Source organism: Pyrus communis, chromosome 2, assembly GCF_963583255.1.
Source record: "Pyrus communis chromosome 2, drPyrComm1.1, whole genome shotgun sequence".
NCBI classification, from domain to species: Eukaryota; Viridiplantae; Streptophyta; class Magnoliopsida; order Rosales; family Rosaceae; genus Pyrus; species Pyrus communis.
This window is the reverse complement of record NC_084804.1, coordinates 1,349,915-1,376,860: the sequence shown is the minus strand read 5'-3', so window position 1 is coordinate 1,376,860 and position 26,946 is coordinate 1,349,915. Positions and strand designations below refer to the sequence as shown.

The 26,946-nt window shown below is 38.6% G+C and overlaps 3 protein-coding genes across 4 annotated transcripts; all 3 read left to right on the top strand.

Annotated features, from left to right (window-relative positions):
* Positions 1–697: 697 nt before the first annotated feature.
* LOC137726698 (uncharacterized) lies at positions 698–7,587 on the top strand. 2 transcript variants are annotated; one of them, XM_068465635.1, is made up of 10 exons: positions 698–860; positions 949–1,095; positions 1,299–2,990; positions 3,099–3,459; positions 3,615–3,699; positions 3,962–4,018; positions 4,336–4,395; positions 4,587–4,808; positions 5,231–6,691; positions 6,906–7,587. In XM_068465635.1, exons 3-10 carry the CDS (start codon positions 1,448–1,450, stop codon positions 7,347–7,349), a joined length of 4,233 nt encoding a protein of 1,410 aa, XP_068321736.1. In that variant the 5' UTR covers positions 698–860; positions 949–1,095; positions 1,299–1,447; the 3' UTR covers positions 7,350–7,587. The 2 variants fall into 2 exon arrangements, with proteins under 2 accessions (XP_068321736.1, XP_068321735.1); XM_068465634.1 differs by having other exon boundaries at positions 698–1,095.
* A 305-nt stretch (positions 7,588–7,892) lies between these two features.
* LOC137725439 (ATP synthase gamma chain, chloroplastic-like) lies at positions 7,893–9,519 on the top strand. Its single transcript, XM_068464115.1, has one exon. It carries the CDS (start codon positions 8,073–8,075, stop codon positions 9,195–9,197), a length of 1,125 nt encoding a protein of 374 aa, XP_068320216.1. The 5' UTR covers positions 7,893–8,072; the 3' UTR covers positions 9,198–9,519.
* A 2,483-nt stretch (positions 9,520–12,002) lies between these two features.
* On the top strand, positions 12,003–19,202 carry LOC137725470 (starch synthase 3, chloroplastic/amyloplastic-like). The gene is made up of 16 exons (XM_068464162.1): positions 12,003–12,244; positions 12,772–12,838; positions 12,937–14,154; positions 14,461–14,675; positions 14,955–15,225; positions 15,313–15,488; positions 15,599–15,706; positions 16,069–16,178; positions 16,393–16,498; positions 16,977–17,147; positions 17,298–17,426; positions 17,592–17,774; positions 17,966–18,097; positions 18,199–18,310; positions 18,500–18,623; positions 18,796–19,202. Exons 1-16 carry the CDS (start codon positions 12,134–12,136, stop codon positions 18,926–18,928), a joined length of 3,366 nt encoding a protein of 1,121 aa, XP_068320263.1. The 5' UTR covers positions 12,003–12,133; the 3' UTR covers positions 18,929–19,202.
* Positions 19,203–26,946: the final 7,744 nt, after the last annotated feature.

Genomic DNA, 26,946 nt, shown 5'->3' with positions numbered 1-26,946 from the left:
CCCAAACCTTCTTGTTGTTCCCATTTTAACCCTCCCACTCCAAGCACTAAATATCATATTTATTAGTATTAAATCTGTTATTCATTCGCTATTTTCTTTTTTAAGAAGACATTATTCATTATTCGTGAGTGAACTAAGTAATGAATATATCAACCACATTTTATTACAATGACTTATATCTAAAAGTTATATGTACTCGTCAGAGTTGGCGTTATTTGTTGTCAAAAAGTGTTCTCGTGATCATTATATTCAAGGCTGTGTGCATAGATGTTTTCATCAAGAATGAAGTTTCTTTGGCTTTGAAATATCATGTCAATCCTCAAGTTTTTGTGGAGATGATTTCAAGACTTAAATATGTTCCTTTACTTATCATTGGACTTCTCTCATCCTCAAATCCACCGTAGGTGTAAGTTAGTTTGGTCAAGTTAGTATTTTACTTTATATTAAAGTTTTTTGGGATAAAGAGCATCTCAAATGTTATCTCAAAAATCTTCTTTAACAATTTTAATTTATAATAAAACCGCTATGTCTCATCTCAAAAGAACAAATTATTGAACGTCAAAATTTGTCAAATTTGGTGTTGTATTAGATAAACCGTAATATTCTTCGGTGTAATTAGGATTGATTAATGAATTTGATAAGTTAAAAAAACAAGGTCTTTTCGACAGCACGGCTACAGTCCCGCCTAATTTGCCAATCTCCCCAGACCCAAAATAGGAAAATCCGCAAATCGTCGAAACGCCGCGTTTAGTACATTCCATGGGGGCCGGGCGCAACATACCGCACTGGACGTTTCAGGTTCTGGCGGGCGCGACGAAACGGCAATAGACCGACGTCGTACCTTCCTTGGCGCCCAAACGGTAAATCAATCGTCGTTTTCGGCAAGTTGGGGCTTAGGGTTTTTTAGAGGGAGTGAAATGAAATTGAATTAATTGCAGTCGATTTCAGATTTTGATCCCAAAATTCGAAGCTGCATTGGGCTCTGGCGCCTTCTTCTTCTCCTTCCCAATTACAATCTTCGTAGCTCTCGCATTCAGAAATTGAATTGTTGGCGCCGCAACACTTCCATCTGATTGTTTCTTCTTCCTTTCAAAGGTGAGCGCTTTGCTTTGCATCCACTTGGTATCGTATTTGAGTTTGCTTGTTCTCTTTGAATTTTTATTTTTTATTTATTTTTTTAATGTTGAAGATTTCATATGAGTGACTGTAGCATTGAGCTGAGTGACCTGTTTGGAGAGTCAATGAATGTAAAATTGTGATTTTTTAATTTAATTTCTAATACTCGTATTTTTGGTCAGTGTGAAATTCGAACTGCTTCCGCTCTCTGGCATGGTTATATGGTGGAAAAGGTGTTTGATTGTCGTCGCGGAGATTTGCAGGCCTGTTATGACTTCTAGATTTGATTAGAACTTGAAGGGTCAGCTGCATTGGATATTGTTTGTCCAAAATGTCTTCATCTCCTGGTGAAAAGCCTTCTCCTGCTACTGATAGCTTGAGTGAGCGGCATGAGAGTGTATTGAGACTTGAGGAGGATGAGGGTGAAGATGAGGACGAAGAAGAAGATGTAGATTTCAATCCTTTTTTAAAAGGAACTCTTTCGCCCGAAGCTTCTTCAAGTCTGAGCTCTGATGTAGAAGGTTTAGATGGTGAAGTTGTTGACAGCAGCAGAACCACTATTGAACCTGCCAGGATTAATTCTTTGAGAGTGGCGTGTGAGGTGCAAAAGTGTTCTGTTGGGGACTCTGAGCATGGGGAGGAAGAAACCTTGATGCAAACTAATGTTCCTCCTGACGGCACATCTGCAAATGAGTTTGAAAAAACAGTTTCCAGAAATGCTAACAGTGAAGCTGTTCAAGGAAAGGATGATGTCTCAAGCAGTGAAACTGATGTTAATGTTGCTATAGTAGGAGAGTTGAGTAACACAGAAGACATTCCAAGGCCCACTGTGGATTTAGATGATGAGGATGAGGATGCTATTTGTAAACGCACGAGGGCCCGCTACTCATTAGCAAGTTTCACACTTGATGAACTCGAGAATTTTCTTCAAGAAACAGATGATGAGGACGACCTCCAAAATGTTGATGACAAAGAAGAATACAGGAAATTCCTCACTGCTGTTTTACAGGGTGAAGGTGATGAACAGTCAACTAAAGAAAATGAAAATGCTGATGATGAAGATGAGGATAATGATGCAGACTTTGAGATAGAACTTGAAGAGTTACTTGAGAGTGACGGGGATGAAAATTCTAGGGACAAAAGTATAGATGAGAATGGAGGAGCGGGAAGACGACCAAAGACTAGGCAGAATAAGTGTCAAAAAGCACCTGCCCAATGTAAGAAGAAGAATTTAGGACAGACAAAAAGGCCATTGCGCCCCCTTCTACCAGTTATGCCAAAGGGACCAATGTCTTGTTTCTCTAATCATGCCAGCAGAAATTTAATGCCTGGAACAGCTTCAAGCTGTTTGTCTTCCACAGTAGAAGAGCGTTCTATAAATGGTTTCACTGCCCACCAGATAGGCCAGTTGCACTGCTTGATCCATGAACATGTGCAGCTACTTATTCAAGTATTTTCTCTGTGTGCCTTAGATTACTCTCGGCAACATATTGCCTCCCAGGTTCAGAAATTGATCTCTGAGATGCTCCAGAAACGCGATGAAGTACTGACATGGAAAAATGTACCTTATCCTACTGTTTGCTTTTTCCAAACAGTACCAGCTGAATTCCCTAATTCCTACAGGACACAAAGCACCTTGGCATCATCCCTCACATTTGATGCACGTAAAGAGTGTTCTTCGAATCAGATGGCAGTTTCCTCAAATACTTCTCCTTCCAATGGTAGACGTGAATGTGTTCCTAATGGGCAGGGGGGCATTTCCCAGAATATTGGGGGTTCTTTCTGGGTGCCTTCTATAAGTGGTCCTGTGCTATCTGTCTTGGATGTAGCTCCAGTTAGTTTAGTTGGACGTTACATGGATGAAGTCAATACAGGTATACCATGAAGAAAGTCTCAAGTATTTTTCATGCTTTTGCTTTCATATTTGTGTCAATAATTTTTCACTTTATTTATCTGCCAATGATATGCGATTATTTTCACAGCTGTTCAGAAAAATCGACGGTGTTATGTGGAAACTAGTTCCGATACTCGCCTTGAAAAAGAGCCTTTGTTTCCCTTTCCTAACTTTCCATTGGGTTCTCAGGCCACTTGTGAATTTGTAAGTGAAACTGGTTCCTCATCTTCCAATGTGGCTTCATCTTCATCTAGTCAACGACCACCCAAAAAGTCACTGGCTGCTACCATTGTTGAAGGTACCAAGAAGCAATCACTTGCTCTAGTTCCAAAGGACATATCAAACTTAGCCCAGAGGTTTTTTCCTTTGTTCAATCCATCATTATTTCCCTATAAACCACCCACAGGAGCAGTTGCAAACCGGATTCTTTTCACTGATGCAGAAGACGAGTGAGTTTCACGCGTTCTCCTTTATTATTGAGTTGGTGGCTTATCCTGATTTGTTTTTGTTGTCAGAATTTGGAGATTGTGATTGATATCAGTCAATAGTATTCGTTTATTATAGTTTATGGGTTCATGTGTTTTATATCGGAACTGCAATACAGATTATTAGCATTGGGGATGATGGAGTATAATACGGATTGGAAAGCAATTCAACAACGTTTTCTTCCTTGCAAAACTAAGCACCAGGTTATTTTCTAGACTATTTATTGTGAACAACAGGTTATCTGATTATGTGTTTCCTGCGAAGGCTTTCCTTTGTGCACCCCCTACTAATGAGGAGACAAAAATATTTTAGTACATAGGATAGGACATTCTAGTCGAATCATCCTTGCTGGCATAGAAAAAAAAAATTAAATAAATTCCCACCACTAGGTAATTATGCAACCGCAGAGTTTTTGAGTAATTTATGCTTGAGCCAGAATGTCAGCTTGCTAATGTTTGTTTACAGATTTTTGTTAGGCAGAAAAATCGCTGCTCATCAAAAGCACCAGAAAATCCCATAAAGGTATGGAGGAACTAATGGTTGAAATTTTTTATTTATTAGTATTACTTGGGTACATGTGTATTGTTGGTGGAATGAGATGACAAGATAAATTGGTAGAAAATAATTTCCTGTGACTATAGTCATTTATTAGAATTCAATTAATTGGTAGACATGACAAGTCAAATGCTCGATCAAACATCTGATCATCTTTTAACGGTTGAAAAGAAGTTATGGTTTGGGGGTTTTAATTGTTGACTTTTAGATCATAATGCTGTTGTATACTTGTGACCCTGTGTCTTTTATCAGTAATTCATGTAGTTGTCTATTTCTTCATGCAGGCAGTACGGAGGATGAAAAACTCACCTTTGACTGCAGAGGAGATAGCATACATTCAGGAGGTAATTCTTGATTCGTACATTTATGTGTGTATAAAAGCTTTGAGAGCATTACTCTCGTGCATGCGGTGTATATATATATGTATATACTATATACATATGTTGACTTGTTTCAAATAAGGTTCCAATTGGCATTCAGTTTTATCTATCAGATTCTCATTTAGCTATATGGTTTATTGTGATTCCATACTCAGGGACTTAAGGCTTATAAATATGATTGGTTGTCCATATGGAAAGTCATTGTCCCACATAGAGATCCATCCTTGTTGCCTCGGCTGTGGCGTATTGCTATTGGGACTCAGAAGTCATATAAGGTTGATGAATCGAAAAAGGAGAAGAGGCGATTATATGAATCAAAAAGAAGGAAGGACAAAAATGCAGATTTGTCAAGTTTGCAAAATTCATCCGAGAAAGGGGTATGATTTCCTTTGAACTTAGAACATTGTGTTGGCAATTCTATTTGCATTGATTTTGTAGTTTTGAGTAATTCTTTTATGATGGATATAAGAATAAAACATTGTGTTGGCTGTCGAACTGCTCATATTAGAGAAAAGGGCGTGGCTAGACTTATTGCTAAGTATATCCTTTGCTTGCTAAATATTGATGAATGTATTGAGGCTTAGGAATTGTAGGGTATGTAGAAAATTTTGAACTTTAAGAATAAAAAGTAATTACAAAATGTATGAATTAGAATGTTTGGTACGATTTGTTTCTAAAAGTTACAATAAAGTGCATCGTAGAGTCCCTAAGTTTGTCAGTTTAGCTGAGCGTGGATTATAGATGATCGAAAGCCCATTAAATGGATGGTGATTTTATTTAAAGTTTGGTACTGATGCAGGACTGCCAAGCTGAAAAGTCCGGTGGAGAGAACAGTGCAGATGGTTTGACCGACAATAATGCAGGTGAAACTTATGTTCATGAGGCCTTTTTAGCAGATTGGAGACCGGGTATTTCCTGTGTAGAAAGAAACCCTAATAGTGGTACCCTATCCCAAGGTGCTATCCATGAATGGGTAGATGTTTTTGGGCGTAAGGAAGCTCTTCGAACCCAGACCGTGTCACAGTGTCTGCATGGTCAATCTCAAACCACTGGTGTTAGACATTTTGCATCCAGTACCACACAAGCGAATCATTCTGTTTCTCAACTCTATTATCGGTCATATCGAGCTCGTAGAACTAATGGCCCACAACTAGTTAAGCTAGCACCAGAATTGCCTCCTGTGAATCTTCCACCATCTGTTCGTGTAGTCTCACAGTCTGCCTTCAGAGGCTCTTTACCTGGGGCATCTTCCACAGTTTCTGCTTCTGGAGGTGGTAGTGGTGCTGCTGCAACACACAATCCATTTTCTCAACTTTCTAAAGTTGGCAGGTTCGGGACCTCTGATGCCCTAACAGCTACACAGAATAAAAGTAGTTTTCTGAAGGACACTGTTTTGACGTTGCATCCAGAAGATTCTAGAATTATCAAGGATAAATGTGTAGAGGAAGGAAGAGATGTTGATTCTGATCTTCAGATGCATCCTCTGCTGTTCCAGGCCCCAGAAGATGGACGTCTGTCCTATTTCCCGTTGAACTGCAGCAACAGCAATTCTAGTCCTTTCAGTTTTCTTTCAGCAAATCAGCCTCGGCTACCTTTAAGCCTTTTTCATAATCCTCAACAAGGAAACATTGTTGATGGTTTTGACAAATCACTGAAGGCACCCAACTCAACATCTCGTGCCATTGATTTCCATCCACTGATGCAAAGAACTGATTATGTAAGTAGCGCCACAGTAAGAACATGCTCAACCGTACTCCTTTCTGCTGGTTCAGGGGGAAACCGTTCTCAAGACCAATGTCCTTCTGATACTGGTCGGACTCATTTGTCGGTCAATGCTGATCCACATGCTATGGGCACTAATGAGAGAGCTAATGAACTGGACTTGGAGATCCACCTAAGTTGTACATCTAAAAAGGAAAAAGCTTCAAAAAGGAGAGATGTCGCTGTTAATAATTCAGTTAAATCAAGAATAACTGCTCCAGAAAAGACAACTCAATGTCCTAATAGTTCATTGCTTCGGCATGCTGAAAGTTCTTCAGCAAGTGGTAGCGAGATTGTTATACCAAGTAATAATATTAGCAGGTACAATGTAGATGATACAGGTGACCAGTCTCAACCTGATATTCAGATGGAACAGGAAGAGTTGAGCGACTCTGATGAAGAAAATGAAGAAAATGTTGAGTTTGAGTGTGAGGAGATGACTGATTCTGAAGGAGAGGGGGGATCGGCGTGTGAAGAAATATCTGAGATGCAGAATAAGGTGAATTTTCTCGTTTTTTTTTCCCAGTCAGTTTTAAGATTCTATTGCCTTCGGGAACCAAATATTTTACTTCTTGCCTAAGTTATTAATGCTACGTTTGCTAGTAATGTACTCGTGGCCTCCATCTCTTATTGTTATCGGTACCTGCCAATCTTGTTCGGTAAGGGAGTCCTCATTTGTTCCTTTTTCTGACTTTCCATTTTCTTGTTTATAGGATGTTCCATCGTTTGCAATGAAAAGACCTGCAACGGCAGATCTTGATGGCAAGGAGTGTGAGCCAAAAGCCACTTATCGTCCTCAGGACAATATTCACAGAATTCCTTACTTGGACGATGCCAGTAATTCGTCATGGTTAAGTTTGGATTCATGCGCGCCAGATCACCCTTTGCACATTATGTCCAAGTATGACGAAAGTACAATGGACAGCAGTTTTGCTGCCAACGACTTGCAGTCATCTCGGCCTGTTCGCTCTTGTAAGAAGGCAAAACTGAGCACAAGGGGAGGTGCAACGCAGAAACAAGCGGTGGACATGATGCACCAACTGAGCCTGGGTCCTCCATCAAATCCGACGGTGAGGAAACCCAGGAAGCGTGTATCGGGATCGAGTACATGTTTGAACATAGGAATGACTGTAGAAAACTCCGGCAGTGATGGCTAACATAAAGGATTTTCAAATGACTCTGCACCCTTACTAACCCTAGTTTCTAGTTTGATTAGTGTATAAATGATCTCTTACTTCTTGGACTCCAAACCGTTTAAGCCAAGTGGTGTCCAACATTTTGTTCATATCAAGGTATGTAGTTATCTTTCTAATACACCAAATTTTGACGTTGTATGCACAAACTAGACACTTGTATCATTGGGTTGATTGATATTTTGTCTCTTATAGTGATGATGTTGTGGTGGTTTTTCAAGGCAATCACACAATGCCACTTGAGAAAGTTTTGAACGCTTGATAATATGTGATTGATTTAAGATAGCGTTACAGTGACATCATCTCCCGTTTAGCTGCATATACTCTTCGATTACCAAGATGGCAAGATATATAGGAGTTTCTCAAGTGTGTGAAATCTAATGATCGAGCACCCACCCAGATCATGCCACATAGGATAGGACCCACCTACGAACTAATGATCAAATGAGAATCAAATGCCTGCCCCAATTGATCACCAACGGTCAAAATCCTTATCCCAAAACCTGATCCAAACCCTCCCCTCTCCCTCCACTCATTCCCCCACTCTTTGCCTCCATTAACCAGAAGTCCTACACTCAGGAAGATAAGACTTCTTCACAAGCCAAGCCTCACATTTCAGAACCTCTTTCTTCTTCCCTGTTCCTCCATTTCCGAGCTCCGAAAACTCTGTTGGAACCTAGAGCCACCATGTCTTGCTCAAATTTGACAATGTGGGCGTCCTCAACGCCCTCACTTTCCGACACCTCCGCCCTCTCCTGCCGCTCCTTCATCGCCCCTCTTCAGCTTCCTTCCCAAAACTCCCTCCCCGCCTCGCGATCATCCTCCGTGACACCGGTTCAATGCGGTCTTCGCGAGCTTCGCGAGCGTATTTCATCAGTGAAGAACACGCAGAAGATCACTGAGGCTATGAAGCTTGTGGCAGCCGCCAAAGTCCGCCGAGCTCAAGAGGCTGTCGTTAATGGCAGACCCTTTTCGGAAACCCTAGTCGAAGTTCTTTACAACATCAATGAGCAGCTCCAAGTGGAAGACATTGATGCTCCTCTGACCAAAGTTAGGCCTGTCAAGAAAGTTGCTCTCGTCGTCATAACCGGGGATCGCGGTCTTTGCGGAGGTTTCAACAATATGATCATCAAAAAAGCCGAGAGAAGAATTGCCGAATTGAAGGCTCTTGGTCTCGAATTCACGGTCATCAGTGTCGGTAAAAAGGGTAACTCGTATTTCCTCCGCCGGCCATACATTCCGGTTGATAAGTTCCTCGAAGGAACCAACCTCCCAACTGCCAAAGAAGCGCAGGCCATCGCGGACGATGTTTTCTCCCTTTTCGTAAGTGAAGAGGTCGACAAAGTCGAGCTTTTGTACACGAAATTCGTGTCGTTGGTTAAATCCGACCCTGTTATTCACACCCTGCTTCCACTCTCGCCGAAGGGAGAGATTTGTGACATCAATGGCGTTTGTGTGGACGCCGTGGATGATGAGTTCTTCAGGCTGACAACAAAGGAAGGGAAATTGACGGTGGAGAGAGATATCATCAAGACACAGACCGTGGATTTCACGCCGGTTTTGCAGTTTGAGCAGGATCCGGTTCAGATTCTCGACGCTTTGCTGCCGTTATACCTCAACAGTCAGCTTTTGAGGGCATTGCAGGAGTCTCTAGCCAGTGAGCTTGCTGCTAGGATGACTGCCATGAGCAATGCAACTGATAACGCGGTGGAGTTGAAGAAGAACTTGTCGCAGGCCTACAACCGGCAGCGCCAGGCAAAAATCACTGGAGAGATTTTGGAGATTGTTTCGGGTGCCAACGCTTTAGTCTAGACGATTAAAAGAACAACATGGGACTTGTTTTCTCCTCCACATTGAGTTGGGCTGTTTTCTCCTGCACATTGACTTGTGCTGTCTTAAATTTGCAGATTTGACACTTTCGTTGTAATACTCAGCTGCGTACAAACTTTGTGTGCACAAATGAGAGGGCAATGTATTTTGGAACAAAAGAGAGCATTCCACACATATCTATATGTTGTATGTCATTTTTCCTCCATCATAGTTAATAATACTGCTAATCATGTAATTAAGGATCCGAATTCTTGTTATTCATATTTCGTCGAGTGTTCTTGTATTATATATTTGTGATTTGCTATCTGTTTGGTGCTTGATGCGGATGCCCTTCTGTTTTTGGTTTTCTTTCAGATCAACGATAACCTGAGCTTTAGAAAAAATTGAGATTTCACACCCATTGCATCGTTCTTTTTCTGGTTATATTGGAGTGAATCGGACCTTGAACCTTTCCTAATCGTAACCAACTATGTCTTTCAGTTTCCAAATCAAACTTATAGACGATCTTGAAAATAATCCTGAACTCTGTCTACTACAACCATGAAGAAAACAAAAACAAAAGGTTACTTCTTCTAGGGGCCAAGATAGATTATCGGACATGATATAATACTCTGACTACAAGCGCTCTTTAATATTCATGAAAACTGGTTTCACCACGATGAATTTCTTTCGCTGCAAACACCAAGGACGGTTATTATTGGGAGAGAAAAATGAGGAACCCCATGATCACTTTGGTTTAGACATAGGTTCGATTCTGCAGAGATGACCCGAAAGAGGAGGCGGCTATAGAACTCGAAGATAGAAGAAGTTGGTAAGAGAGAGCTCTCAGTTTTGAGGTTATCACAAAGATGTCTTTGAGATGTGAGGCCGACTTTGGAGTCTCTAACTTTGGCAAACGTTCCTGGTTTTAGGCACTTCTGAAAGCCATCGCGTCTCTCTGTCGTTGTCGTCGTCGTTGTTCCTTCAAGCCTTTGCTTCATGGTTTGAGACTGGGAGAAATATGAGAGATTTGGGATTGACTGAGAGTTTGATGCGGAGGAGGATTTGTGTGTTTTTTTCTGCAACTGGCGGCAGTTCTTTTAAGGAGTTTTGTGGCGGGAAGCAACGGTCTTATATTGTTCTTATGGTAAAATGAAGCAACGGTCTTTTAGCGATTAAGGAAAATGAGTTTCGAATTAGTCATTAATCATAATCTAGATGCAATGAATCATACAAATTCTTGAATCCCACATTCTTACACAATGACATTGTCCAGTATTTTTTGCGGGTTAAGCGGTGCCTCAAAGTAAAGTTAGTGGTTCCAAAAAATGCATATATGAGAGTTCGAACTCAAATTGAGGGTCTCGCACAGTTTTGTATGTGCGCAATTGAGTTTTTCAAAGAGCAGTTCTACCTTGACAAAAAAAGAAGCAGTTCTACCACTTATTGAATCACAAACATAATTTTTATTGAATTTTTAAGCTAAAAAAACATAAAATCAATAAAAATATAATAGTGCCACTTATAAACGATCTTTGGACGTCATAACATTTCTAGAATATCCTCGATGAATCTTGATAAGCTTATGATGCGACAAAACAGACTTTATGATGGCCTTTATAGACCAATTCACTATTTCTTTTACCTTCCAAAACTTCATAAAATCGATTGAAAATTTGAAGTTATAAGTCAAGTTGTGTGACAGGAGCCAATAATTACGCAAAATATGCTTACTGTTCAGTCACTTGTGCAAAATATGTCCCACTTGAGATTTAGACCTGATTAATTACGGCTTTAGGAAAAGCCCAATGGGAAAAAGCCACTTGATGTAATCTTTGAATTGAAGTTCAACCAAAGGAAAAGCACTTGTCCCTCCCCCATTGTTCGGTTTCACTTCCTATTTGGCCATTCCTTCTTCCCCTCCATCTTTCTTTGGCTCTCTTTTCTCTCGAAAACCAGTTCATCATCTCTGATTTCATTTTCTCCCTAATTAATTAAGGTAATATTTATCATCTCTAATCTCATCTTGTTGTTACACACTTTTGGTGATGAGTGCATGTATAAAATAATTTTTTGTGACTTGAATTTGATCTGTTTTTATGTAAATTTAATTTGATGTGCGTTTGCAAAAACGTAATGTTGTACGTCGAGAGAAACTCCTTTGTCTGGGACGAAGCGTCATCTTTCTTTGTCTCTCTTGCTACACACAAGGGAAATGCACATGGCTATCCTTATTCTCTTATTTGGTAGGTTTTTCAGAATATTCCTTGTTTACGCCTAACGTCATTATCACATGTAATCATCATGCTAACATCAATACTGAAATGTACATTTTATGTACATTAATCGTAAAAAATTGCTTGATTGTATGTGAACAATTGATTTTAGCACACACTTTTTTTCCTTTATCCTTTTATTTTAGCATCTTAAGTGGTCTTCTCTACGTAACCTTAAAAGCAATTAAGGTTGAATAAATACAATTATTAAGGAATATTCATATACTAAACCCTCCTTAAACATTTTGTCGTCACGTGACATGTTGGCATCTGATGTGGCAACTCCCTATTGGACTCCATCAATTCTGCTGGGGTAACCTCTCACACGCTAACAGCCTCTCAAAAGCCTTACCGAACTCCAAAACCAACACAAACCAACGGTCCAGATTTAACACCACTATTAATTAATTAATACACACTGGCAATACACACGTGGCTCAAATCAGCTAAAAGCAGAGCATATTAACACGAATTTTTTTTAATGATTAACTTAAAACGATATTAATTTAATTAACTACTATAAATCAAGATCTTTGATATTTAATTAATTTATTAATTAACTGATAAGCTCAGTCTTGGAGATGGGTTGATGAATCAGCGGCGATTATAATTTGTGTGTTCGGAGGAACCAAAAGGAAGCAGCAGAACAAACATTCTTCTGCCATGGAGGTTTCTATACATGCACAGAGGCCGCTCAGATGCAGAGGACTTTTCCAACCGGGAAGGAGTATCTTAAAGCTCCAACCTTTTACTGGGTTCTCTCCCCATGGAAGGGTTAGTCATTTTTTATATAAATTTATATACATACATGTATATATATATGTGTGTATGTGTGATTTTTCATTTTGTTGTTTTGATATTTCTCTCATTGGTTTTTTTTTTTTTTTTTTTTTGGTGAATTGGTATTGAGTTTGATCACACCCATGTAAGAATCTGTGTTTTTGTGGAGAGATGGATTGCGGGATTCATTGATCTTCGTGGTACAATTTTGTTGAGCATTTGATTATTGGTTCACCAATACTTTTGGTGGGGTGTTGATTTTGATTGGAGATTGTGTAAAAGTGGAAGCTTTTTCGATGAAGTTCATATTCTTTTTCTTGGTGGGCACTCACTATTTGTTTAATTTTACTGTAGATGGACTTGAAGTATAAGAAATTTTACTTTTTGGGTAGTGATGGTTTTGCTTTTCCAGTCAGTTTTTCTGACTAAACTTTTCTGATTACTGAGCTATGGTGGATTTAACTTTTTAATTACTTTTGTATCTTAAACTAAACTTTTCTTAATAATGCATTTGATTTCAGTATTCTTCATGGTTCAAAGGAAACCTGACAAGTGGGGTTTCATACCAAATTACTGCCAGTTCGGCCGGTGAGTTAGCCGTGCTGTTCTCTTCTAGTTTGCAGTTGATTACTTGACCTTATTTTTTGTTGTTATTGTTAACTTAATCTGACTTTGTAACTTGGTAGATTTTTCAAGGAGGAGACAAAGAAAAGTGTCTCCTGGTTCAAAGGGATTAGTGCCAGAAACCCCAGCAGGAACTAGCGTCCAGAAGACGAATCAAAGGAATATTGGGGACGAAAAGGGTATTACATCTTCGACATCCAGTGAGCTTGCTGGGAAAAATAAGAAAACACATCAATCGAGGGTTGACACCAGAAGAGAATGGGCACTTGAACCTTCAGAAGAGAGCAATGTTGACGAAAAGAGAATTGATGAAACTAGTAGTAAAGTCGAGGAATCATCTTCAGTTGGCAAGCAGACAGCAATTGATAGGGGTATTCGAGGGATAGAAAATGGGAGTGTAGGTAAGGTCCTTGATGACATCTCAGATACTGATAAGGGCATTGATACTGATAAAAAGTTAACAAATGAAGACCCCTTAAAGTTAAAGTTGGAGAGGGAAGAAAAATTGCTTAAAGAGGAAATTGCGAGGCTTGCTGAGGAAAACTTCTCAAGAGGGAACAAAGTATTTTTCTATCCTCAGGTCGTGAAACCTGATCAAGACATAGAAGTGTTCCTCAATAGAAGTATATCAACCCTAAGCAATGAGCCGGATGTTCAAATAATGGGAGCCTTTAACGACTGGCGTTGGAAATCTTTTACCTTCAGGTTGAACAAAACACAACTCAAGGGGGATTGGTGGTCTTGCCAGTTTCATGTTCCTAAAGAGTCATATAAAATAGACTTTGTGTTCTTTAATGGGCAAAATGTTTATGACAATAATGATGCAAAAGATTTCTGCATAACTGTGGAAGGTGGAATGGACCTCTTTGCATTTGAAGATTTCTTGCTTGAGGAGAAGCGTAAAGAACAAGAGAAACTTGCAAAGGAGCAAGCTGAGAGGGAAAGGCAAGCAGAAGAGCAGAGGCGAATTGAAGCGGAGAAGGCAGCAAGTGAAGCTGACAGAGCACAGGCAAAGGCAGAGATCGTAAAGAGACGACAAATGGTTCAAGAGTTGATAAAAAAGGCTGTAAGGTCTGTAGAAGACGTTTGGCACATAGAGCCTAAGGAGTTTAAAGGCGAGGACTTGGTGAAGTTATACTATAACCGAAGCTCAGGTCCTCTTGCTAATGTTAAGGAACTATGGATTCATGGGGGGCATAATGGTTGGAAGGATGGATTGTCAATTGTTGAAAGGCTCGTTAGCTCTGAGAGAAAGGATGGTGACTGGTGGTATGCCAATGGTATGTGCATTTTTGTATTCTTGTCCTTTCTTCCACAAACATACATTAAATGTTACAATTTGCGGGAGATGGCTATTCCTTATCGTTTGTTTTCATTCCTTTACCTATCTGAGAAAAATGATTCTGCATTTTTGTATTCTTGTCCTTTTTTCCACAAACATACATTAAATGTTACAATTTGCAGGAGATGGCTATTCCTTATCGTTTGTTTTCATTCCTTTACCTATCTGAGAAAAATAATTCTCTGTTTGTTGCCGGTATAGCATGTTGTAAAATCATCCTTGTTGTCAACTTTATTTCTTGTAGTTGTTGTACCTGAACGAGCCGTTGTCTTGGATTGGGTTTTTGCTGATGGACCACCCCAAAATGCCGTTTTATATGATAACAACCACCGTCATGATTTCCATGCTATAGTTGCAAAATCCATTCCTGAGGAACTATATTGGGTTGAGGAAGAACACCAGATATATAAGAAGCTCCAGGAGGAGAGGAGATTAAGGGAGGAGGCAATACGTGCCAAGGTCAGTCTTACTGAAAAGTACACCTAGAACAATTACATTGAGGCGCTTGATGTGAGACTGGGACCACCTTCTTAGGGTTTTGACTGGTTGGTCCTTTTAGTGCTTATAATTTATGCATAGTGTGGATTTTCTGGATTATCCTTAAAATGGTGTCAATGGGTACTTGAGATTTCCTATCTCTATATATGTTCATTCATCTTTATCTTGGCAAATTTGGGATTCTCACGGTTATCTTATTGCCTTACTGGTCCCAGTACCATTTCCCTTCTCTTGTCGCAGGCCGAAAGAACAGCTCGTATGAAAGCAGAAATGAAGGAAAGAACTTTGAAAAGGTTTTTGCTGTCTCAGAAGCATATAGTATACACTGAGCCTCTTGATGTGCAAGCTGGTAACAAGGTGACAGTTTTCTACAATCCTGCCAACACAGTTCTGAATGGAAAGCCTGAGGTATGGTTCAGAGGATCATTTAACCGTTGGACCCATCGTAAGGGTCCATTGCAACCACAGAAGATGTTACCTTCGGAGAATGGTTCTCATGTCAAAACCACTGGTGAGTTTGAGTTCATATAAAACCTTTTATAAGAACGATATAAGGGGTTAAATTTTCTTGTTGACATGTGTTTGTGTGTCTCAACAGTTTCAGTTCCGTTGGATGCATACGTGATGGACTTTGTTTTCTCTGAGACGGAAGATGGTGGACTTTTTGACAACAAAAATGGCATGGATTACCACATTCCAGTGTTTGGAGGAGTGGTTAAGGAGTCACCAATGAACATTGTGCATATTTCTGTTGAAATGGCCCCCATTGCAAAGGCAAGCTTGTGAACATACACATTGTCAGTATGTACTTGCTTGCACATATAGACCCTACTGATATTGTTTATTCCTTTTTTTCCCTACAATAATCATAACATCTATTCTAGGTTGGAGGTCTTGGTGATGTGGTTACGAGTCTCTCACGAGCTGTGCAAGACTTAAATCACCACGTCGACATCATTCTTCCAAAGTATGACTGTTTGAACCTTAGCAATGTAAGTTTTTCTGCTGTTGCTTTATTCCATATGTCTCATATGCTCTTTTACCGTCTTTTTCTTTACGCCATGAAGAATTGGTATTTTGTTCCTTCTTTATTTATTTTGTTATTTAGTTAAAAAGAATGCTCATTCTAGGTGTTATATGTGGCATTTGCCTGCCTGTTTTGGAGACAATTTGTTCCTCTCAGGTTTTTGTGAGTACATGTTCTTGATTAATGGATTTAAAAAAAAAAAAAAACTCAGATTTCTTCTCTTTCCGTTTTTTTACATTCTATTGTTTAAGGCATTTAGTTCTAATTCAACATTAGCTTCATAACAGTTTGGTTTCTAAATTGCTAAATGTCTGTGTTCCGGTACAGGTGAAGGAGTTTCAGTATAACAGAGGCTTCTTTTGGGGAGGAACTGAAATAAAAGTTTGGTTTGGGAAAGTGGAAGGTGTATCGGTCTACTTTTTGGAGCCTCAAAACAGGTAGTTTCCTCTTTCACGTCCTTCAAAATCACATGTGTTTCTAATGTACTTATCAAGTTTACTACTTTTTGTTTTCTTTTTTAATGGTTGATAGCCATTACACTTTTTATATCTGGCAATTGATTCTACTGTAAATTGTAAACAGAATGCCATTGTGCCAGATGCAGCAATTTGTTATTTACAGCAAATATTTCTATTTCTTTTCTCTTTGCAGATTCTTTCATGCAGGTTGCATATATGGTTGTAAAAATGATGCAGAGAGATTTGGTTTCTTTTGCCATGCTGCGCTAGAATTTCTACTCCAAAGTGGATTTCATCCTGTGAGTACTCAACTCATGATCCAGTTGCTTATTTTATAATTTATTAATTTCACAGAAAAAGGTGGCACATCAGATGTCTTCAAATTACTAATCCTCCTTATTTGGTAGAAGAAAGGAGAAAGCATAGCAAAAATGATTATGCAGGTTATATGCCACCTAGTACAAATGAATTAATTCATATAAGTGTGGCAGAGATGTTACTGCTTACTCTTACACATGCATGTTTATTTTTACGCATATGGATAAGCGAAAACTGCCTACTGGAAACAAGTTGAGTAAGGTCAATTACACAAAAAATAGAGCTATGTATATGATTTTGTTTGTATCAGTGTGTGTTGGGCTGAATCAATTTTTATCCGTCTTCTCTAAACACTTGTATATGGAGAAGATTTTGATTATTCTTTTCAGACGGAAAGTTTTGAATTTCATTAATGGATTTTTTGGATATTTATTTGAAATTGGTGCTTTATGATGACAGGATATCATTCATTGCCATGATTGGTCTAGTGCACCTGTTGCGTGGTTATTTAAAGATCATTACATGCATTATGGTCTTAGTAAAGCTCGGGTTGTTTTCACAATTCATAACCTTGAGTTTGGAGCGCCCTTCATTGGTAAAGCTGTGGCATATTCAGACAAGTCCACGACTGTAAGTACTTACAAATTCCTGAAACTAACTAAAGTTTTCAGTTTTCGATGTCCTAAAGCATACTTTGCCTTTTCGAATACTAGTTGCAGACCTTTCAACTCTAATTTCCAACTCTATCTTACCAACTGTCTCACCCATCTTTATCTTCAGGTATCCAACACTTATGCTAAGGAGGTATCTGGAAATCCTGCAGTTGCTCCGCATCTTTACAAGTTTCATGGTATAATAAATGGAATTGACCAAGATATATGGGATCCATACAATGATAAGTTCATTCCTGTAAGTAAATAATATTTCTTTGTGCTCCTCGCTTTAGTCATTCTAAACTTCTGTTGAGTTTTTCTTTTCATATATGTTTCTTGAAAAGTATTAAGCTGTTTGCCAAATTCATTTACCTGCTCGCAATACAACTGTGTCTAACACATACGATGCATATCATTCCAGATATCATATACTTCTGAAAATGTTGTTGAAGGCAAACAAGCTGCCAAGGAAGCCTTGCAACAAAGGCTTGGTCTGAAAACAGCTGATCTCCCTGTAGTAGGTATTATCACTCGCTTAACTCACCAGAAAGGAATCCATCTCATCAAGCATGCCATTTGGCGTACCTTGGAACGCAATGGGCAGGTTCTTTTCATCTCTCCCTCTCTCCCCTTCCCCCCCCCCCCCCCCCAAAAACCCCCCTTTTTCGCGGCTCAGTTATTAACATAACCACTGTTCTTGATGGATGTCTTCTCCAAACATTAGCTTACATATCCCCCATCCTTTCTTAGTATACCAAAGCCAATTCTGAATTAAATTGGAACTACTGAGTGCAGGTTGTATTGCTTGGGTCAGCTCCAGATCCTCGTATCCAAAATGATTTTGTAAATTTGGCAAATCAGTTACATTCTTCTCATGGTGATCGTGCTCGCCTCTGTTTGACTTATGATGAGCCACTGTCGCATTTGGTCTGTTCTTGTGAAATTTATATTTTGTTTTATTATTTTATGTATATTGACCTCTTACATTTGCACTGTGATAATAACAGACTAATCGGATTTTCCTACAGATATACGCTGGTGCTGATTTCATCTTAGTTCCTTCAATTTTTGAGCCATGCGGTCTCACCCAACTCATAGCAATGAGATATGGTTCAATACCTGTTGTTCGAAAAACTGGAGGTGTGTACCTTATCAGTTTCGGATGAGGAGTGTGTTTATATTTTGTCTTGACTAATGACTACTAAGCAATTTGACATGTTTACACTGATTCTACAAACTACCTTGGACATTTTTCTTCTGGTAAACAAAAGTACCTTAACATACTTCGGTTGAAGTTTGACTGTCCATTTCTTAATGTATCTTTTATAGGACTTTATGATACGGTATTTGATGTTGACCATGATAAAGAGAGAGCAGACGCCCAGGGTGTCGAGCCAAATGGTTTCAGCTTTGATGGAGCTGATGCTGCTGGTGTCGATTATGCTCTTAATAGGTGCGTACATTTTCTTTTGTAGATGATTGGAGAACTATAGTTTTTTTCAGAAAACAGAAGTCTTAAAAATGTTCGTGTTCCTTTTAAGAGCCTTTCCAAAGACAAGCTTGATACCCTATATGGTTTGTTCGGTTTGTTTCTCTTTGGACTACTCATAAATGGCATTTTTCAGGGCAATCTCCGCTTGGTATGATGGTCGTGATTGGTTTAACTCGCTGTGCAAGACGGTGATGCAGCAAGATTGGTCTTGGAACAAGCCAGCTCTCGACTATATGGAGCTTTACCACGCAGCACGGAAGGGGTGAATATAAGACATCAGATAACTCATAGATGGATGTGTACAGATTCAGCGGTAGATCTCCGATAATTTTCTCATTGGATGGCTTTAAGTAACTGCATAAATAATGCAAAGGACTAAAATGGTCAATCCATTTTTGTGTTCCATAATGTCGATAGGATTATAGCATTTAGATATTACCTTTTGTACAAGTTTGAGTTACTTCATGCAGATTCTATCAAGGCCAAAACAACAAAAATGTGATCGTTAGTTTTCGCGAATCTCACTTACGCCTTCTGGAAGTCATTTCGACCCATTTTTCTCCCTAAATTATGATTTCGTTAGTTGATGCGTTACGTGGCTCTTTTTTTCTCTATTTATTTGTCTACACGTGTATCACCTATGTGGCATACATATAATCAAATCAATGGGCCCTTCACATGTACTATTTATTTGTCAAGTACTATTTATGTTTATTTTTAAATAAAAATATTTAAAATGATTTTTTATCACATAATGTACGATGAACGGACAAGATTCACGGATTCCTGAAATTCCCAGAATCTTCACAAAGAGGATCCAGCGATGATCCAAACTCCACGTTAACATCTTAGGTGAGAAATTTGATGGACTTAACCACGTGAGGTAAACTGTAACACAGACAATAAAATATGATTCAGAGATCACACTAGGTAAAAGATGATTCCAGGAGCAAAGTGGAATTTGCGAACACTTTTTGGAGATGCATCAATCGAGCTTTTTTAATAAGAAAAACTAATGAAAAAAATTTGAAAATTTTGAATTTTAACGATAATGACAAAATAAAGGGTAAAGTGAATAGTACCAGCATTGACCTTTTAGTGTAAAAATGTGGTTTTTCGTTAAAGTGAACAGTACCGGGAGCTTTTCGTTAAAGTTGCTTTAATAATATAACTAATTTATAAAGAAATTTTTGAGATTTTTACTTTAATCACATTGATATTTCACATACCAAAGTAAAAAAATACTTGATTTGTAACGAGATATGACTAGGACCTTAGGTTTAAATCTCGTTAATGACAAGCTATTTACTATTTAGTACTACAGTCTAATAATATTCCTCTTCATTTGTAAGTGAGAGATCTTGAGTTCAATTATCACGCAAAGGCGAATTTAAACCACATTATTGTTAGCCCATTGGGAAGCTTAGCCTACTCCCCCTTAGTGTAGGTAATATCGCTTGTTAAAAAAAAAAAAAAAATTCACATAAATTGCGAGTGGCACTTACTAATATTCATACTTCATAGTAGGTATGACAATTTTTTGCACAACCTGTTAATTTGATACGAAAATAATAGATTTCAGATCAACATGTTAATGAGTAGGGCGTTATCGGATCACCCGTTAACGAGTTGGGACGTTATCGGATCATCCGTTAATAAGATATCGTTTGACAGATAAAGATCCTAGCCAGATCTCACCCTATCAAATCCTAAGGATTCGGAGATTCGAACTGTTGAAAATTGATACCATGGCTACAAACAGGGGAACCCTTCTAAAAGTGATAATAATTATAACCATTGGATCAAATTTCAAGGGTCTGGATCTCCGGATCCTTAGGATTTGGTGGGGGAGATCCAGCTGAGATCTCTGTCCTTGTTTGACAGGCCTGCTTCATAAGGCATAAAAAAAAGGGAGTTTAAAAGAAACACTCTCAGTATTGTTCACCTTTAACGAAAATGACATTTTTACTCTAAAAAGTCACTCGTGGTACTATTCACTTACAACACATTTTTGTCATTTTGATTAAAATTCAAAGTGTTCAAGCCCTTTTCATTAGTTTTCCTAACAAAAAAAGCCCTAAGTTGGGAAAACAATTAAACTTTTTCTTAGAGCAAGTCCAGCGGGGCCTTTAGCCCGATGGACCGTGGATTGCACAGGAGCAAATCGTTGGGGGGATCAACTCCAACCCATGCAGGCTTCAGCGCAAGAAGGGGTGATGCAACGCTGACGTCAGGGCGACGTCAGCCACAATATAAAATTAATAAAATTTAATAAAATTAAAAAAAAATGTAAAACCTAACAGGTTTCAAACTCAACGGCTATCACAGGAGTTTGTCATCGAGGGTGATGATACACCCACAGACAAATGGCAGAGACTAAACCCAAGGGTTTCAACTCGAAACACATAAAAAACCAAAGAATAACTCAAGCAATTGAAGTAGGGCAATAACCTCACCTGGGTTTGAGCAATGGAACCTTGAAGCTCTCGACTTCAATGGTGGATCACCCAAATGGTGCTCTGATGATGCATGCAAGGATATATTCGAGTTCCTCTCATCCATGGGATTGAGATTTCAGAGTTTGTTAGTTTGATTTGCTTCGATTTCGAAGAAGAGGAAGGATGATAGCTCTCGGAGCTAGAGAAAGAGAATGAGAGTGTCGAGAGATTAAAGAGAGAGTAAGAGAGATTTCAGAAATGAGGGGTAGTAGATAGAGAGAGAGAGAAAAAAAAAGTGTAAGGGAAATGAGAGAGAGGGCTAGGTGAGGGAACCGGTCAAAGTAAAAGAAATCTCACAAGTAATTATTTTGTATTATTTTATAAAATAAAAAATACTAATATTTTATTGTCTATTGCCATACCTATTCAGTATAGGGATGGAGATGCAAAAGGTAGCTACTGTTCATTAAGTCAGTTACTGTTTATTAGAGGCTATTCAATAGTGACTTGCCCTAAGGGGCTTTTGCAACGGTGGAGTTGCTCTTATTGACCATCAAATTTGTTTTCATGACTTTCAAGCATTGAAGCGACCAACCTTGTGAAAATTAAGTCTTATGACTTGACCGTATATACAGAACCCAGATCCTCTTTGTGAGGATTACGGGAATCTTTTAATCTTGTCCGTTTATCGTATATCATGCGGTTAGAAATTATTTTAAGTATTTTTATTTAAAATTAAACACAAATATTACTTGATAAAAACTGACCGTACGATATTGTTGACCCTAAAAATTACAAAGTCTACGTGGCGCGTAAGCCGAGTAACTAATAAGCTAACTACGTCATTCGGTTGAATGCAGGGCGTGCCAACTCGTTGGCCGAGCTCGACCGAGGAGTAAAATTTGTTGGTGTTGCGTTGAACGCGTTGCTGACTTTTTTATCTTGCGACTGCGGTCGAGGAAGGAACGAATCTCGGCCTTCGGATTCTCGAGCCTGAAGACAAAGCTACTAGGTCTGCGAAGTTCACAAGTCGTCGGTGCTCGATTCGGTCACCGTGATTATATTCGTAAGAGTATAAGCACATCAAATCGACACCAAACTATATGGACACAAATATTCAAAGGTGATGTATGTCTTGATGGTGAACGTGGTTCGGCCGTCAGAATGCCAAACTCTAAAACTCACTTGTGAATATCCAATCATAAAATCACTCAGCGTCCGATACGCCGAATGTCGTAACTTGTAACACCTTACTTCGCCGCGAAGGCTGGTAAGATGACCCCTGCCAATAAGGATTCGAAAACCCTCCTCGGTCGAGACTTGGATAGGTGACCAGTCGGCCTCAACGCAGTGCTATTTATCCAAACTGAAGGTGTTCCTCGGTCGGCTGATTCTACGGCAACAGTGTTGTTTATCCAAACTGAAGGTGTTCGCCGGTTGCCTCCACAGTGCTGTTTGTCCAAACTGAAGGTGTGTCGGCGGAAAAAGAAAAGGGAAAGAATCTCAAGGTGTTTGAGAGGTTTTGTGCAGGGCAATTGTATGTTGAATTGAAGGTCCTTATTTGTTGCATGATTTCTTGTATTTATAGCACCCACTCCTTGAGACCGAATTAAACCCTTATCTGGATTGGGAGTCCTGGCCCCGTTCCAACTTTACTTCGAACAACCATACTCCCATTAGGACTTTGAACTCACCCCCCTTCGGGGCTTTATTCATCGCTAGTCGAGAATCCTAGTTGCACCAGGACTTCCTCGACCCTCTTTGTTTATCTGGACTATTTCTTCTTATGATAGGACTCGACCATCCCTGCTAAATGGCCCGGAATCAATCAGGCAGCCCATAGTATTTGACACAACTTTGGCCCGAGCACAACCCTATACTCGGCCCAACAATATTATTTCGGGTCCAAACAGATTTACAATAAACGGACACGATTTACGAATTTCCAGGATCCTCACCGAAATGATCTGAATAGAATCCTGTTGGGTATATACACGGACTGGTGTCAGGTGATGGACTAATATTGAGACTGAATTTAGAACGCATGCAATATTCAGTGGGTGCTTTATTTCCCACTTTCACATTTTTCTTCCTCAAAAGGAAACAGATGGAGAATAAACAGGTCAAGAATCTGAGTGTGCTTATTCTATAAGTACTTTCAAATCAAGCAGATCCTCTTTGGATGGTGGGAGTTGAGTTCGTTCTTCAATCATTAGAGAAAGCTCTGATAAGTCGATTTTCTACACAAAATGCTTCTTACTTGGATTCCATGTACGGGATTCTACTCTTGAAATTGAAATCCTAGTAAGCAAAGCAATATATGACTTCAGCTCGTGCACCACTAGTTATATTGTCATGCATTGTACGTGATTTACTATACAAGAGGTTTTGTTGTGTCACTGAGTTTATACATTTATTCATCACGTGATCAAAGATAGTTAATTAGGTGTATAAACTTAATGATACATTAGACTTTCATCTATTCTAGGCAATTCAGCAGATCAAGAAGCTTAATGATATTTTAATCCTTATTTTGATAGATTATGTTTGATCATTTGGGAACATGGAATAATAGCTTTACAATCGTACGAAAGAATCAAGAAAAACTTGAACTTCAAATTAAAGAAAAACTTATTAGTACGACTATCACCCAATGAAAAGTTAATAATTTCATGCCAATACTATAAAATATTATGTTAAAAACATAAACTTACCTAAAGCTTATAAAAAGTCCAACATTTTAGGGAGTCTCCTTAGCATTTCTCATACAACATACTACATTCAAATGTTTTGAGCAAGTTTTCTACTAACATGGTGAGTCATATCACTCAAGGCAGGCAGACTTTCTAATTCACTTTCCACCAGAAGGCTAGAAGGCTTCAGTTTGAGGAGAGGATAAGGTTACATTCCCTAGAACTGCTTCTACTTCTACAAGAGCCAGAAGTGAAGCAATTCGGTTATGCGTATTATCAGGTTCCCAATACTGCAAAAAATCTTCTCTACTGAATTAGGCATACTATATATACACTATGAGTTCGATTAGTACTGTAGCATAGTTTTGACGTGCATCAACATGCAGATTGAGTTAATTATTATCAAATTATCTAATGGTTGCTGGTATCCATGGGAACCAAGGATTCTGTATACGAAGATAGAGACTTGCATGCATACTGTCACCATTAGGTAAGATGTTAGAATATTACATCGGAATGCTATAATAACAACGTATATAAATATTTCATACAAGTTCTTTTCGTATTTGTAGGACGACAAAACAGGATGAGGATCCTCTTTGTGGAGATCTTAAGGATCCTCACATTGTGGTCATTCATCGTGTATCGTGCAGTCAATTTTCATTAGGTATTATTTGTGCTTAATTTTAAATAAAAAATTCAAACTAATTTTTAGCCACACGATGTACAATAAACGATTAGGATGTGAGGATCCCTAGGATCCCCACAATTTGGATCTGGATGGAATCCAAATCTGACAAAACAAACAAAGATTCATTCTTTGGTTAACTTGCAAGCAAACTAATGATTTGGATTAGCCAAGAAGACATGAGATCGCAATAACTTATGAACATGATGAGAAATAACGAGAGTTCTAAAAATTGAAAAATGAGAAAAATTTACATGCAAAGATGATAGTGGTTCAATTCACGCACTATGACAAATTTAAAATACATGATAAACTCAAACTCAAAGTGTGAGCAAAGGTAACGTCTGTTACATGAAACTTTTCTTATAAAAATAAGTTGTTACTTCTTGGATTTTACACAGAAGTTTAAACTTGGGGTAGCTTGGCAAAACTACAAAGCATGAAGAGAAACAACTTTGTGTTTGTTGGTTTGTGTTGTCTCCTCATCAGCAACCAAAGATTTCCTCTCCTAGCTAGTTAAGTTAGCATAACCGAGGGTAAAATAGCAAAGTCAGATGTGCACATACGGATGAAGGATGTGACTGCAAACACCGAATGAGAACGTTAATTGACCGGATCAGGATCCTCTCCTGAGCTTTGTATAGGGATTTTTATGATCAAGAAGTGTGGATCGTTGGATGAAAATCTAACGGCTACAAACAGGAAGTCCTTATAAAGTTATAATAATTATAACCGTTCGATGTTCATCCAATGATCCATATTTCTTGATCATGAGAATCCCTATACAAAGATCAGTAGAGGATCCTGATCCACAGCCACATATGTGGGTCAATTAGACCCACAGCCACGGATGGCCTCCTCTTCGGTCAGTGTCCAACAGATCTTACTGAGTTTGAGAAGACCCTTCACATTGGCAGCACCTACAGTGCCTTTATTTGCTCCTCTCTCTCTCTCTCTCTCTCTCTCTCTCTCTCTCTAGCTGTTTGCATTTGAAATAAAGAAATTTTAACGGAAAACTTACTATACTGTTTATTTTAACAAAAAATTATATTTTTATATTAAAAAATCAATTTTGATATTATTTACTTTATCCTTTATTTTGTTATTTTTGTTAAAACTCAGAATTTTTAAAAATTTTTTATTAGTTTTCTTTTTAAATAATCCTAAAACTCTGGACGCATCGAAAGAAGAGCAAGAAAGAGACTTAGAAAAGTAGAAGTCACAGTCAACCAAATGCTTTAGTGCTTGTTACGAGATGATTTTTCTTGCTAGGGCTACGTGATAAGGGCATTTTCCATTAAGTGTATATATTCATCGTTCAGTTTTGACAGGTTTCTTACGAATAACGCATTCTAGCAGTATTATCCAAATTTTTCTTATTTTTTATACGGTTGTTTTACTTGAACATCTCTCAGCTCTCAAGTAGGATCAGCGTGGCTAAACTAAAATAAAAAAATGAATGTCATACTGTTATAAGAAGTATTCTACAAATAATTTCGTCCTGAAATTAACCCTAATCAATAACAATTTGTTAATTAAAAAAGCACCAACTACTAGACAACCTCCTTGTAAAAGTTGCTTCACACTTTCCCTCGCAGCCACTAATGAGCGAGCCTTTTTCCTTCGTTGTAACGCCGGATGATGAGCTGAGTTGTAGTTAATGAGTGAGTGAGTTGAGAGGATAAGGTTTTTACGGAAATCAGTGACAAGTTTTTTGGTGCAGACCAATCCGTCTTCTCCACCCTTCCCATCACCATAAATACATATTTAATAATCCAACTTTTTTATTTTATTTTATGTATTTGCATACATAGAAATATATGTGTGTGAGAGGTAAAGTCTCTTCAGCATGCAGCACTGACTCTTTTCTCGCATAGATGGTAAAAAATGCTTCTGATATTATCATGATCTGGTTTCTGGGTTTGCTAAATACACCTCCCCCGTTTCGCAATCCACCCGAAGTTCCATCTTTTATCTACTTCTGGCCACTCCTTTCCTTGGGCTTCTGGTTTTTTCTGATAAATCAACCTCCACACTGACCATTTTCAGGTAAGTTATAAAAGAACTGAGATTCTCATCATTTTCTTTTTGTTTATTTTTCCTTTCGTTTCTGAAATCACAGTAGCAGTATCTGATCAATGATAGCTCGCTAGCAACTACCATGCCATTCTTTATTATTATTGTTAGTATTATATCGTTTTTGTTGTCTTTTGTCTTCTTCCTCTGTACTGCAAGGTCCTTGAAATCTGTGATCTTTCTTTTGGAAGTTTGTTAGAAAGGATCCGGACCCTTTCCTGGCAAAATTGAGTCTGCTGAGCAGCTGAGCAGACGATCATCATCTTTAAAATTTGATCAAACGGTTACAATTATAATAACTTTTAGAGAATCTTATATTTGTAACCGTTAGATCAAAATTTAAAGATCACGATTGCCCGCTCAGCAGACTCAATTTTTAAAGATCAGGA

Excerpts from the sequence above, each read along its gene's own strand:
- LOC137726698 (XM_068465635.1), top strand. The coding sequence starts at position 1,448 with ATGTCTTCATCTCCTGGTGAAAAGCCTTCTCCTGCTACTGATAGCTTG. Across the intron at positions 4,396-4,586 it reads AGATAGCATACATTCAGGAG|GGACTTAAGGCTTATAAATA; the intron begins GTAATTCTTGAT and ends TTCCATACTCAG. Across the intron at positions 4,809-5,230 it reads AAAATTCATCCGAGAAAGGG|GACTGCCAAGCTGAAAAGTC; the intron begins GTATGATTTCCT and ends GTACTGATGCAG.
- LOC137725439 (XM_068464115.1), top strand. The coding sequence starts at position 8,073 with ATGTCTTGCTCAAATTTGACAATGTGGGCGTCCTCAACGCCCTCACTT.
- LOC137725470 (XM_068464162.1), top strand. The coding sequence starts at position 12,134 with ATGGAGGTTTCTATACATGCACAGAGGCCGCTCAGATGCAGAGGACTT. Across the intron at positions 14,676-14,954 it reads AGGAGGCAATACGTGCCAAG|GCCGAAAGAACAGCTCGTAT; the intron begins GTCAGTCTTACT and ends CTCTTGTCGCAG. Across the intron at positions 17,427-17,591 it reads ACAATGATAAGTTCATTCCT|ATATCATATACTTCTGAAAA; the intron begins GTAAGTAAATAA and ends ATATCATTCCAG.